Source organism: Spea bombifrons, chromosome 1 (assembly GCF_027358695.1).
Source record: "Spea bombifrons isolate aSpeBom1 chromosome 1, aSpeBom1.2.pri, whole genome shotgun sequence".
Taxonomy (NCBI): Eukaryota; Metazoa; Chordata; class Amphibia; order Anura; family Pelobatidae; genus Spea; species Spea bombifrons.
The window spans coordinates 88,057,729-88,073,444 of NC_071087.1; the positions used below are offsets into that span (position 1 = coordinate 88,057,729).

The window sequence follows — 15,716 nt, forward strand, 5'->3', positions numbered from 1 at the left end:
CTTTTTCCTGCTAGCTCCCAGCTTCCTGGGAGTTTAGTGCTGAACCATTTCTTCTTTCTTTAATTGTCCTGGTGTGTGTGTTTGGATGTCGGTGTGGCAGAGCCTGTCTTGGTGTGTGTGTTTGGAAGTCAGTGTGGCAGAGCCTGTCCTGGTGTGTGTTTGGGTGTCGGTGTGGCAGAGCCTGTCCTGGTGTGTGTCTTGGTGTCGGTGTGGAAAAGCCTGTCCTGGTGTGTGTGTTTGCTTATCTGTGTCCTTAATTTACAGTAGGAACTATTTCATTTTTACTTATCCAGAGATAAAACACCCTCCTGAATTTGAAGTGACTTCAGGGAACAAAACATTCAAGGCCCTGAAATCATTTAGTGGAAAAGATAAGGTATTGTGTTATTTACTCTATAATATTTATTTCAAGGATTAGTCGCACTAAATTGTGGCTTCAGGCTTCCCATGTTGAATGACCAAGTATTATGTATGTGTATGTACATATATGTTTTTTCATAAAAAATGGGCTGCTCAGCCTGAAATGCCCGGGCCTATTTTTTGTCCCAGTCCGGGCCTGGTTGTAGCATTAACATTACTGTTCACTGGAACTTAGGGGCCCAGCCCAAAAACCTGAAATGCAGACTTAGTTTACTATCCCTCCTCAACCAAACTTTACAGAAGGCACCATGTATTCCAGTATGTTCTAACATTCACCAAACCTAAATTCATCCCATCAGACTTCCAGATAGTGAAGCATCTCCAGAATCCAAAGACTGTTTAACACCACCCCAGCAAGCACTTGGCATTACGCAGTGATCTTCGGCTTGTGCACAGCTTCACAAAGCTTCCCATGCACAGTGCAAAAAATAAAATCAGTAGGGATTCCCCATTTGTGACCACTGGTGATAAGCATAAAAAGAGAAAGGAGAATATGGATTTTCTAGGCCACCAATCACATTGAATCTGATGAGATCTGTAAGCTAATTAAATCACACTTAGCGCCACTTTCTACAGATATAAGCTTAGCACAGGTTGCCAATTCCAGGGTTAGCTTTTGAGTTACAACAGGCCAAAACACTTGGAAACATGATGTCCTCTAGCATGTTTCAGGTACCTAATGACTCTAATAAACCTCCAACCTGGCTTAGGGCTATTGGAAACTTTAAATGTGGAGTCTGAATGTGCTGTTATGATATGGAAATCAAATAATTATATTTAGAGGTTTGCCAAAGGGAGGTCTTTTGGATTTTATAACTGGGTACTAGGAAGCCTGGTGGCATTAATTCAAAACGGGATGTGGGAAGTGTCCGATTTAAGTAGTTAAAGTGATCTTTCTCTGCCATTTACATATGAATTAATTGTATGATTACTTATTGAAGTTTTTTTATTAGGTAGTTTATTTACATATGTATTTACTATTATACTTAGAATTATTTATTTATAATTACCTCCTTTTTTATTCTCAATTTATTAAAACATATAAATGGTATTACCGGTATATGGAAACAAATTCATCTAATTTATGAAATACATTTTCGCATTTATGTATCATGATATGGTTTATATTATGTAATTTATTTGTAATTATACATGTTTACTCTTGCAATCAAAGCACGAGAATTCATTTTATGTGCATCCACATAATCAGTCCATTTTACTTCTTTTGTTTTGAGTTGTGATAAGTTTGTTTTAATGGAATTCTGTGGAAGTATTGTCCTTTTGATAATAACTAATAAACATTCCGACCGTGTTTGTCCGACCTGTGTAGGATATATATATATATATTGTACTGATGAGCATGGGAGGACACACCTACAATTAAGTCCACTAGTTGGATGAGACACATCAGCAAATTCATAGGACCGTATGTGGACATACTGGCATTTTGTATTTGACTTTTTAACTCTACCAATAAAAGCTACTTTTTATACCAAGATTCAATGCCATATGATTCTTCATGTAGATAATCCTTGCTTCCCACAGGCAATTTTTTTTATGAGCCTTTAATGGTTGGGCCTGGGAACCCATGCCCCTAGCAGCAGTCCGACTGTTTGTTTTAATATATTAATCATCATAGGGCAGTCAGCCAGTCATCTTGGGCCAAATGTGGCTTTTGATGCTGCTCTTGAAAGCAAAGCAGGAAACTTGGACCTGCTACACCAAAAACAATCCATTAACCTCAGTCTATCTTAATTTAACACACACAAATGAAGAAATTCATGTTAAAGGCTTAGACAAATTAATTATTTTTTAATCCAGAAATTGTTATTTGTTTTAAAGCACACAATATCGGTTTTGATGGAACAACAACCCTTATTATAACATGTATACATCAGTGTCACCACTGAACTGGTATATAGAAAGTTACAAAAGACACATTTATTCATATAGGTTACATTCGGTCACGCTGTACAGACCATGGTTGCTACCTGGTAGAAGTGCTTTTACAAAACGTGCAGCTTTTTGTTTAATTAGCTCACTGTCTTGTTGCCAATGTTTTTACAATTTGGAATTCATTTTACCCATAAGTCTTTCCAGTTTCATAGCCAAACCCATATCGCCTTTGATCTTCAGTTTCCCACTCATGAATGCCATTGTAGGTTTCAGCTTCCCTGTTAACAAGAGTATAGTATTCAAACAAATGGTATTGATTTACATTGTCACACGCTAATATATAAAATACATATAATAACAGACCTGTAAACATCTTTACAAAATCCTCACTGTCCATGCTCATGATCACATCTGCTTTATGCGTAGGCTCCCCTTTTCCAGCTCCACCCTTGTCATTTTTTAGGTCCAGGAACCACTTCCCTTCATCTGCCCCTAGGTACAGGAATGAACACAGAAACAATGATCCACAATTATAGGATATGTTTTACCAAAACAAGCCAAGGAAATAACAATACAAAGTTAAGGGTCTCTAATGCCTCACAAAATGTTCATTACATTTAATCATCTGTGAGGATTTCAGTATCATGTGCTGAAGACACCCCCCAGGTCTTAGGTGAACCCCAAGCCTCCTTGGTGTAGAAGCAGGCCCTTCTGTGATCATGTGCACCATATCACTGGTTTCAAAATGAAAAAAGACTAGCGTGTCCTAAGCCAAGCTGAAGACTTTTATTGGACAAACACCATGAAAGTGTTTTATGAACAAGTGTTTTATGCAATGAATAAAAGGTTTGTATTATTTGATTAATAAAAAAATACAATAAATAAATAAAAAATGGCTAGTTTTACTTTAGTAGATGCAAACACTATTGAACAAGGGAAGCATTGATTGGTATACTTTTTGGAGTGCAATCCAATAATATTACTGGGTTTATTAAAATGGTCTAGGGTTTCTTACAAATGTATAAAGGATATAGAGTTGAACACTACATTAATTAGCTCTTAGCATGATGTATTTTGAAATACAAGAATTAAACCATCTTCTAGCTTGACCTGGATATTGCTTAAAGTGAAATGGTGTATTGAATAATAAAAGTAGAAACATACTCAACAACGAAGAAAAGTAAAACATGCATGTACGCAATTTCTTACCAGAGAGGACAAACTGGTATATGCCTTGGGTAGACTTCACAGCATCTTCATTGATAAATTTTTCAATCAGCGTAAAAGTCTCCTCCAGCTGGCCAATGGCCTTGGGTGGTGCCTCTGATTTGCCATCACCTTTCAAATTAAAGATATGTGTTCACTTTTTATAAAATGCTACATGCTGTGGCAGATCAGCTACATGTTTTCATACTGCCTATGGTAAAATAAAGAATGTCTCAGTCTTATTTACCCAGACACTCTGACTAATGAAGTTCTACGGAGGAACGGACTTCATAGCCATACATAATTAGTTGGTGTGGCATTTGAGCAGATAAAAGACATTTATTGGAGGAAATTAGATAAAACCAGATTATGGTCAATGCTAACCCGACATAACTGTATAAAGCACTGCATTCTGTGCCCAAAGAAAAAAATATTTTGCCAGGGGAATTCCACTTTAATTATCATATCGTAGGAAAAATCGCTTTCTTTTCCTCTTCAATCTCTCAGTGGACTGTGCTTGACCACGCCATGCTACCCCCCACCCTGCCTAAGTCTATAACAGTCTATAATAGAAGCCTTCTATCTAACTTTTTTGATTCAAAGATGGTCCAATTTAAAAAGCAGAAAAATTAAAGTACATTTTATGATTCATGTCTGGGCCTATGTTATTGTTTTATTTGCTCATTGTACTACAGAAGGCCAAGTAAAGTTATACAACCAAGCACATATCTTTTGTGGGAGGAACAGTCTGCCATCTATAACAGAATATAAAAAGTTCCATTCCGTTGAACAAATAAACATACACAGAGCAGAAATGCAAGGTCATAGAATGTCCCTTTTTTTATATTTTGTTTCTAAGCATTACTTACCAAATACAGCACTTTTAATCGTGCCTGGACTATCATCCAAGAAGAAATCTGGAAGTAAAGGGTGTCCTATGGAAGAACACATATATATTGTTACTATTCATAAATACTTCTTTATGATACAACATTTGAAGCATGTGAACGTGCAACCTTTGACTCACTTTATTAAATAGTATATTTTAACGTGAAACACCAAACTTTAATTGGAACTTCACATGAGAAACAGAGATCCTTGATTAGTAATCTACTTGCTTGTTTGATCTAACCTACATTTGGAGAGCTTAGTTTGTTGTCGCATGTGATCTCATTAATCTAGCCCAAACTCTCTTGTCACGTCATCTTCCACGCCATAAACACAAAAACGTACCTGGAGAAACTGCGTAGACATCAAGATCCTTAACTCCCTCCTGTTTCAGTAGTTCCTCATCAATGACGAAATTTCCTGTGAAGTCTTTTGGCTTAGTGAGGATGGAGTAAGCTGCATCTGCTATGATGTCAGTGGTTCGGCATTGTTTTTCCACTCCAGATCCGCCCAACATGTCCATAGCAGCTGTATGTATAGCTATCAGAAAGAAAAAAATGTACAGACAGACCAAAAGTACAAAACGTGAAAATCTGCAAGAGAACATATCTGCATGAATGAAGAAAATAAAAAAAAAAATATATATATATAATTTCCTAAGATACATGGTTCTAGTTAGTGAACATTGGATGTCCTTGGGTGTTGTTTGATGAGGTCATGAAATACCAAACTGGCCTGCGGATTCCTTTTAAAAATCTGTTTACGGTTTGTACAGCTGGTAGAACTCATCTTTTGAAAACACAGTTTTGGAACTATATTAACAAGTACATTACAAAAGGTAGGGGTCAGAGCGTGGGTTGTGTGGAACACGAGGGAGCTTTTGGGAACTGGAGTGGCTGGTAGGGCTAATAAGCACCTAGGTTTTAGTTATAGGGCACAAAGGGCCGTTGTTGGGAACTTAGGGCCTTAAACTTTACACCATCAAAGACATCAAAAACAGTCTCTTGGGCTTCCTTAAAGGGGGGCAGAGCCATTCTTAGGAACATAAAAGGGGCTGGAGAGGTTTGATTGCAGTTAATATTTGGGCCCATTATGAAACATTTTATGGGTTGGGCCCTAAGATGCTACCTTACCCAAAGATTCCTAATGGCAACTCAACTTTACATATAAACAACTGGATTGCATAGTAAAACGTAACTCTGAAATTTCTAAAAATTTTCTACAATGAGCTAAAATAGATCTGTGGAAGGACGCCTCTGGTGGTATAGAGGGAGAGTTTGGTTCCTTGCACCAAAATGTCTTTATTAGCATGGTTAAAATTACCTGTTTTGGGCCACAAGGCATTGACAGCTATTTCTCCTTTGAACTCCTCGGCCATCCCAAGTACACACATGGACATCCCATACTTTGCAATGGTGTAAGCTGAAACAGAAAAGTAAACAAACCTGCATTCAGACTTTGTGTTGATACAAACGAATGTATTTTTTACTGTAGTTTTCCCTCACAATGGCCATATCAACAAAATAATTCACAGCTAACAAAATAATTCACAGCCAGCATGACAGTCATTATTTTCACTCCAAATCAGCAGACAGGATCTACATCCAAAGTATATATTAAGGTTGGTACTGAATGACTACTCGAAAAGTACAAAAGGCTTCCACAACAAATTTTTAAAACGTCTTATTCCCTATGTTATTTTGGACCCATACCTGTTTTACACCCCATTCCTGTGTTTTCCCCAAGGATTAAGGGCTCACGGACCCTGTACACTCCTAATGCTTATCGGATTCCACCTTTCCCCCGCTTGGCAGCTGACCGGGACCTGGCCACGGATTCATGGAACTGTAGGCAGCTAGGAATCGCGGCAATGCCCGCCGACAATTGAAACTGTGTCGCTACAGACATCCTTTGTCCCACCAGGTCGCTCTTTTGGGGTTACATTAAACTTGCGGTGGGCAACACTCAGTGTTGGTCACAGAGAGGGAGCTCATTTGAGAACCCTTGTTTTATTACCAATCTTTAGGACCAGGGTTTACTCAGCCACGGCTATGGAACTCTGGTCCGGCTACCGCACGGACTATTTCCAACGCTGTCCATTGAGACCCGGGATTGATGCCACTCCCTTGGGATCACCCTGAAATAGTGACTTTTTCTTGGGTGGGCATTCCTTGCCATAGAACTTTATGACGGCGCTGGGCTGTCTGGTGGTTGATGGGATTATACCTTTGATGCTATTATGTTTGCTGTATATATGTGTGTGCAGTCCTCAATAAAGAGAGTTCTGTTTTACCCCTACACTAAGTCCTGGCTAATGCTTGGGGGAATATGAAGGGTTAATCCCTTGAACAATTGAGCTTTCAGCGGCAAGGAAGATCTCTATGGCGGAGCTACTCAGTCCGAGTACGGGTCTCCTTCACAGTCTTAAAAACAACTTATGCGGAAGCAAAAGGAAAAGGCAATTTTAAAGGTGTGTGGCTTCAAATAGCTAAAATAAGTGTACTTTTCCCAAAGGCAAAACAAGGCGATTTGGGGACACACTGGATCAGGTTAAAGCTGCACTGGGAACTTGACCATGGGTGTAAAAGAATTGGATACGGTTTCAGCTTGCACACGTGTGTATGAATTTATAAACTGCTTTTCTGTTTCTATATTAGTAACGTGGCCCCAAGACCATGCCAACGTCTGCCAAGGAAGGAAACAGACGATATGGTGTCCAGTTTCATAATGCTGAATCAATACACTCAAGCATGGCCACGGACAGCCTTTAGTGGGCAACTTATGTAATGTAATCATAACTGATTGCATAATGAAATTTGAAAAGTGGTCTTATCCCCATGGTAACCAAAAGAAAAGGCCAATCAGCAGGACGATTTCATTGTTTACTTTGTAATAACTTTTTCTGCAACACCCGTATGTCTGCCAGCATTTAGGCATTATCTCAGCTTTCATTTTGAGAACAAATGTTCTCCAATGCTTACTCAAACAAATATAATCCCATTTACTCAAATTATTTTGTCACCAATACCAGGTTCATGTCATTAATGCCCCTATTAAATACACCCCAATCTACCAAAACAACTGTATAAAACTGCCTATTAAATCGATGGAAGATACACAGTCTGCCACATAAGATGACTTCCTTAAAGTGACCGTAACCCCAACAATCTAATTTTAAAACAACTGCCTTATTTGGAATACAATGGAACCGATATTCACCAAGATTAACAGTAACATTATTTTCACCTCGCTCCCTATAGCCATACCTGGGAACTTCTTGGCTCCGGCTACCCGGAGCCTTCTCTTGCGGGACGCGGCCAGGACTGCACACTGGCGTCAGCAGGCGGCCCCGCTGACGTTGGCGGGAAACACCCCTATTTAAGGAGGAAATGGGCGGGGAGCGGGGCGTGTCAAGACCCTGCGACCCGAAGCAGCGCTCACCCGGCAGTTCCCAGGTATGCCTATAGCATGTACAGTGGAAGGGGTGATTGATCATTCCTACAGGGCCACAGGATACTTATAGCTATAGGCATGCAGAATATTAAAGGAATATTCTAGAACATGTTGTAAACTGTAAAGAAAAGACAGCTCACCACCTGGTAAATTCTGCCTATATAAAGTAAGCAATATTCCTTTTTTAATACACTTTCATTATTCACTGCAGCCATGCAGCCCTTTTAACTTGGGGAAATTATATATATATATATATAATTCCAAAAATAGTTACCGGCACTCCTGGGACTTGGTTTCAATATATATATATATTAGGATACTGGTTTTACAGAAAAAAAAGTGAATTTTACAAACAAATGTAACTTACCACAGTGATTCTTGAACCAGATTGGGTTTAGGTTTAATGGTGGGCTTAAATTCAGAATGTGTGCCACTTTACTTTTCTTTAAGAAAGGGATGCATTCCTTTGACCTGGAAAAACAAATACATATAATTTACCTCTTAATAAAAAATTGAACAATACGACAAGAGTTCACAGCAATAATAATTTTAACCAAAATAATCAACTGAAATGTTGTTGACCTCCTGGAGCATAAAAAGGGGCAGCCTTTCTGTTCATAAAAAGTATAAATACAAAGCATCACATGCATGTTCGACATGAGTGATCACTCCAGATAAGAATTCAATGGAAGCCATTTCTTAAGTTATGGAAAATTAATTAGATGTGTCTTTTTATCTATTCTCTGTTGCTGTGCATCCTATATGTGAACAAATAAAACCTGTTCTTTTGTCCCTCTATGCAGAGCAGTCCTCGTTCTATAATCATGCTTATTAAAAATCAAAGAGTCCCTAAAAAATTCAAGCAGTACTTGAAACTCAGCTGAATACATGCAAATGCGGATTTAAATCAGGACATTCTACAGACGCAATCAACTGCATACGAACAAGATCTGTGAGACCTTCGCATTACATCTGTTCCAAAAAACAAAAAAATTCAACTTGAAGATAATTATTATTAAATGAAAATTCAGGTATAATTATGCATACAACACACACAATAACATACTGTGCGTGTGTATATTATATATATATATATATATATATATATATATATATATATATTTATTCTAACCAAGTGTGATACTCAGTCTAGTAACTAATATTTTATCTAAGGTTTTGCATATGCACACATCCCAAGTGTTCCTTTTCAGGCTTGGGGTGAACTGGGGTCCCAAGATGTCCCCCTCTTCCAGGCGCTCAGATCGTTTGCTGGGTAAAGAGTATCACAGTGCTCCACTGCCTTAGAAAATGTGTTTACAAATGAAATGATGTAAAATACACAATTCTTTATGTAAATGCCTTACTCAGTTATATAAATCTAACAGCTATAAGTTCCATAACTATCAGTTGTTTAGGCAATAACATCTTTAAACATATTGTTAAAACCTATCCCTCCAAGTAACACCTCTAACCTAAGACACAAAAGGTCCATGTTTGGCTATCCTAATTTGTTAAGAGGTGTCTGAACAAAATGCGCATTCATCAACTGAAACTATTACTATTAGTGGCTGATTAGTTAACTGATTGGATATACAGCTAAAAAGAACATATACTTAGTATGGAGCCACGCCAATGACAACATAGGTAGTTTTACATTCTTTAACCATTAACAAAAATGAATGCGCTTTGGGAGAAGCTGTAGTGTATCATGCCTCCTCCAGTGGTAAGTACTTCCCTTAAAGTTAGACCCCCTTTAACTCTTGCGCAAGCCAGTGATGGCGCCCCCTGTCGGTGAGCATTACACATCTCCTGCAAAGTTAGAAGCAGGGGGTAGGTTAAGAGGCAAATGCATATGGGGGTATTCTGCTTTTGAATTATTTAAATGGATCACCCAGCTACCAGGTGCATATGATGGCTGGGGTGTCCCTTTAAACTGACATGCGGGTTTTCTCTCTCTCTCTCTCTCTCTTTCTTGTTTCTCCCTATATTCTCTCGGTATCTTGTTCCTACTTCATCTTTATTCTCTATGACTCTTTTTCTTAAACCAACAGCCTCAGTTTTAACAGTTCTGTCTATGTTCCATGTTCCAAAACGGCCCTGGCACTAGATCTCAATGTCAGATGACCCTCTGGGACCACCAACAATAATGTCTTAAATCTGTTCAAACTAGGTATCCCAATATCTGAACATTTGGTAATCCACAGAGAAGCCTTTAAAAAACACTCACTTTATTTATACAGTCGTCAAACAGCAGCAGTGCTATATTAAAGTATAAAATCGAATCAAAAGAACTAAGGTCTACTCTTCACTAATATTTAGGCTACACAAAGCCCCAGCATATTCACAGTACCATTTGTAATTGAAAATAGCTCTTCATTAATATCCCAAATAAATCCGCGTATGGAAATTTATGCATTATGTGAACATATTAAATGTCATAGGAAACAAAGCACTTTTATTCAATAATACGAAGGCTATTTTTATGTACATTTCTCTCCCCTTTTGAGATATTGATTGTGATACTAAATAATGCATTTCCTTCAATTACAGGCAGGCTAAACACATATTCAGCACCCTAAGGCTATTCAATCCATTTTTATTAAATCGCGCCACTCTAATGTGTTTGATCTGGGCAATTTTTAAATTCCACGTCCAAAATACAATAGCCTCTATCATTAGATACACTACCTCATTTCCCAGCTGGCAAATGCAGCATTGTACAAAAACTTGTTACGCATTATCATTTTAATACAGGTGTCAAAGCTGTCCGCGTTGTTTTCTAATGGCGCTTCTGAGCACAATGGCGTTGAATTTAGATATTCAGAGAGATTTCAAAGTGCATATTTACCTACGGTACAAAAAGGTGGTTCTTTTATCTTCAAAAAAAAAATGCTGCTTGTGTCATGTGTATTTAATGTTTTTGAAATGAGCATTACTTTTCAGACATGTGGGGGTTATCCTGAGGTTAATTAACACCTTTCTTACGGTGCCGCTTGGATAAAATACACCTTTCTTAACAATTCCCAAAAGGGAAAACAAACAGGGCTTATAAATACAATATATTATACTTTAAAGGAACATTCATCCCGTTTATTTTGCATTTCTTTACTTCTATTCATTCATTCATTCACTCAGCAATAGCACCAGGAACGCATGAAGGTGAATTAATCATATATCACAGAAATATCCTTGGTAGGAACATTCAGCTCTTCTAGCTATCTTTCCAGGCCAGGATTTGCCTTTTGATTTTCTTTGTAAAAAAAAACAAAAAAAACAAGCTGTTTAGTGAGATAAGGCGAGTCATTAGCGGTGGCATGATACTTACGTAAGATATGTTCCCCTGGTGTTAATGCCCATCATGAGATCCACTTTCTTCATTGGGGTATCAAGAGTGTTGGTCAAACTGATGGCACTAGCATTGTTCACCAAAATATCTATGCCTAGTGGATCAAAAGAAATTAAATGTTATTTAATGAACGGAGCCGAGTTCAAGTTAAGCGTGAATCTAGATTGGTTAAAAAACGGTACCATCTGCTCATGGCAGGACCACTATAGTCTCCAGCAGGCCAAGCTCATTTAGACTGCTTTAATTGCAGCAGCTGGAAGTGAAATGTCAGCCTCAAATACACTCTCTTATCCTCATCATCGCAGTATGAGAACAAACTCTTGCGAGTTAAGGTTGGAATTGGGAGGAAATCCTTGAAAGTCTATGTAAATATTTTTAAGAGTATCAGGATCAAGTTATTTTGTAAATAACATTTTATTGAGGATTTTTATGAACGAAAAATAGGGCGAGAAGGGGAGTAAGTATACAAAAAAGCTAAATAAATGCATATACAGAACGAAAATCATAATATAAATCAAAAGTAACATCGGGAAGAGAACATCAGAAGGGATTTTAGCAAGGAACCTCAGAATGCATATGCCTCCCGATTTCCCAACCATTACATTTCAAGTTAAAAGATGAATGGGGGGGGGGCATGGCAACACTCTAGGGGACATCTGACCACAGAAGGAGCTTGAATTTTTCAGATGATGTAAACTGCAGCCACTCAAACCAGGCTAGTGTATAGGCTGTATACTATATACAAATTCTCTTAACTAGCCCCTTAACCTACCTGCTCACCCAATACCAAAATGAAGGAGTCTTATCTTTCTTAGATAATATAGCGGTATCGTACATTTTGCTGCATTGAGCAGACGTAAGCAGACACAGCCAGTGGGGTATGATGGAGAAGAAGAACTGTTCACATACAGAGAGAAAGTAGAGTGAACCCTCAACCGCTCACAACCCCACCATAGATGCAGGAAGCTGCCTTCTTTATTATGGCAGTGTCATCACATGGGATTAGCATCTCGGAACATCCTTTGAACCCTAGTTGGCATATTATACCAACATATAAACATTTTCCTGGATTCTGTTATCCAGCGAGCAAAGAGTGAGAAAGGGTATATATTTTTGCCTACCCATGAAGAGCGAGGGTTTTGCAAAGTACCAATATGCCCCTGGAGGAGGGGTAGTGTGGACTGGGAACTGAGCTTCTCTTAAGGTAATTCCCTAATCAGTCTCTGGATCTAATGAAATATGTAACTTGGGCATAACAAAACTCGTCGACCCTATTGGGCGAACATCAGGCACCCACTGTTGCAATGGCATTAGGTTATTATGTGAAACCTGCTGGGTGATCCTGGTGGGGAAGGGGGCTGATGGTAGCTGCAGCCAACTAACTATAAAAAAGAAGGACATAGGCAAGCACACATACCTGTTTGCAACTCTTGCCATGGGTTAAACACACTGTTCCTGCATCACGGATTGAGTTGGCCCTGTATTATGAACAGCTAAATAAGCTTGGAAGTCATCCAACTAAATTGTCCATTATGGAGGGCCAACTAAGCCCTTCTTGCAGGGGAAATGTGCCAGTAATGATCCTTTATAATGCAGAATGAAGTTGGTGAGGGGGAAACGCAATGTGCAGTTCACAGGAAATGTTGTGTTGCTCCTTTATTCATTCTTAATTTTTTTTTGTGCCGCCAACCTATGCCATTCAGTGTGTGCTTTAATCTTCAGCTAAAACCAAAGGATGATAGTGACGTCCGGCAGCACATGGGAGGCAATTATAATGTAAAACAACCAAAAAATCCAGCAGAGACCACTGAGAGCAGCCTCTCCGACAGCTGCACACCACACTGTCAACACAATTTACGTAAACGAACAAAGGCTTGAATAATGTTTGTCCAAATACACACATGACATGCCCTACCTCCAAATGTTTTCACCGCTTTTGCCACCGCGTCGCTGATCTGCTTCTCATCTCTCACATCAACGATACACGGTAAAGCCTTTCCCCCCACAGCTTCAACTAGCGCATACAGAGAAAATGGGAACGTTATGTCGTACATGCCAATCACAGGTCCGTGTTCTCGTTAAAAAGATCATACTACTCCTACGGTAAAAAGCTCAATGTTTGGGAGATGTTACAGGTGATGTAGGAAGGAGCTACACATCCGTAAATATTTTAATTATGAAAGTAATAAAATAAATGATGAATTTAACAAAAGATAAATATGTTAATATTTTTGTGTTAGAAAATAAGATATGTGAGAATAACTGCATGCTCTTAAAGCACTAACCCAACAGTTATTACTTCCCAGGGAAAAGAAGAGCGCAAACCTTGCGCAACAGTATTTCACTCGAACTTCATTTAACTCTATAAAGTGTAACAAGTCAGGGAAATCATACTTTCGTTGGCTGTTGTATAGATGGTTCCTGGAAGCTTAGGGTGAGGCTCGGCTGTTTTAGCGGCTACCACAATATTTGCGCCATCCTTTGCCGCCTTTAAGGCAATGGCTTTGCCAATTCCACGGCTGGCGCCGGTGATAAAAAGAGTGCACCCTGCAAGTTTTCTGCAACAAAACACAAGTAAATAAATAATACATGTGATCGCAGTCTGATCACAGAGATCAAATGATTAAATGGGACTCGATCCCTTGGCATATGAATCCTAGCGAGTTCCAGTTCCTTGACTTAAAAGACGCAGCAGATGTCCTCCTCATCCGTGGTCTGACATTTCTTGCCATTGATTGGCTGCCTTAACCAGCCAATCAGTGTCAGGAAAGCTTCCCCATTGAATTCAAAGAGAGCACTTGCTGCTCACGTGCATTTGCTGTCCCAACACTGGAGCTTACCGAAGGGGGGATTCTACAGACTATCCTCACGCATCTGCAAAAGCATCATTACAAAAAAAATTAAAGAGACCCATTTAAGTGCATATGGTGGCTGGAGTGTCCCTTTAACAATTACACGTGTCATCGTGATAGCACATGATTTGTTTTCTGATGACAGATGTCATGAGAATAGCCTGCGGCTCATGAAAGTCTGCTAAACAATGAACACTGAGCCATCTTCCAAGTTGGGCTGATTGGTATTGAACCATTCCCACGCCTTTGGAAGAGACACAAAACAGTTAGACCAATAAAAAACACATATATATATATATATATATCTGAAAAGGGCGTGCTAGATTTGACAGTGTAGGATTCTCGCACGTGCTTTAAGTGTTCCTCTATGGTTAGTATGCTCTATATCACTCCCGTTAATACAGCAAATCAATACATTTTGCACTAAAAACACCTCTAGGACAAATACAAATGACTGTATACTGTACACAGAAGATGCAATCCGGATATCACTTAATTCGTATTTACGATTCATTAAACGATTAGGGGTTCAAAAGTGGCTAAGGAAAAAGCTAGAAAATAAATGTTTATTAAAATATATAAAAACGCCTACACAGATGTGTAAAAATTATTTGCATAAACTTTAAAAAAGTTAATATCTTGGCTGGCAACACTTGATGATGTTGGGTTATAGCATGAAAAAACTGTACGCGTGCCACTTTTCTAGAAAAACATCTCATCAAACCCCTCTAGAATGTATTATATGCCAGAACAGGGTAACCTTATATGCCAGACAGGGTACTGTCTATATATATTTCCCAGCATTTTATAACACAGTCCGACATTAGGCAACGAATTAACATGCAGCAGCACAAAAACAAGAAGTTGAGAAGGTGGAGGCACACTGTAAAAAAAACTTTATTCATGCTAGAATGATTGCTTACCCTGTATTTGGCAACATGGTGCAGATTAGCCCTTAATCAGGAATATACTGAGGTGAAGCAGGTCAGGAGGGGATGCACTTGTCTAGGGATCTGGAAAGGGAAAACAAGAGGGATCAGAGTGTTTTAACTCGAGCTGCTGCTGCACTTTGCCCCACATTTTGAAGTTCACCCCAATGACGTCATGCCGCAAAGATTAGACACATTGCATAACTCCACTAAGGCATTAAGAACGCATCTGCATCAGGCATTTAACTCCACAATTTACAGCAACACAGCCTTACATCAGATCAGTATGTCATTCACTTGACCGGTCACCTAGTTCCTGCAAGAAAGTGTCAAGGGGGCACGGCTCAGCCTATCAACGTATTCCTTCAGCGAGATTCTATTGGCTGTATAGTGGGAACGAGGCTTGGAACGCCGGAAGCTGCGGGATTCGTTTAGGAGCGCAATGCCACTTTCCCACTGAGGCGTGTGTTTCGCTTCGGAGGAGAAGAGGGGGCGTGTTTTCTTTTAATCACGTGATCCAGTCAGCGTAATATATTGTACAAGGGTGCAGCAATGCGCGGCTTGTTCAGTCACTATACCAACTTGGCTTATGAATAACATAATAATAGTAATGATAATAGTGATAATAATAATAATTTATATATAACAATAATAATGATTAATAATTGTCTCATGAATAACAATAAATAATAATAATATGATTAAATGGTTAAATTGCACATAGCC

General features: G+C 38.9%; 1 protein-coding gene across 1 annotated transcript; it reads right to left on the reverse strand.

The window, feature by feature from the left end:
• Positions 1-2,212: 2,212 nt before the first annotated feature.
• Positions 2,213-15,367, reverse strand: HSDL2 (hydroxysteroid dehydrogenase like 2). Its single transcript, XM_053465833.1, has 12 exons — positions 15,266-15,367; positions 14,985-15,074; positions 13,604-13,767; positions 13,125-13,223; positions 11,189-11,303; positions 8,231-8,334; positions 5,734-5,832; positions 4,756-4,950; positions 4,392-4,457; positions 3,526-3,654; positions 2,680-2,808; positions 2,213-2,594 (listed from the first exon to the last, which is right to left on the reverse strand). The coding sequence occupies exons 2-12, from the start codon at positions 14,999-15,001 to the stop codon at positions 2,482-2,484; spliced, it is 1,230 nt and encodes a 409-aa protein (XP_053321808.1). The 5' UTR covers positions 15,002-15,074; positions 15,266-15,367; the 3' UTR covers positions 2,213-2,481.
• Positions 15,368-15,716: the final 349 nt, after the last annotated feature.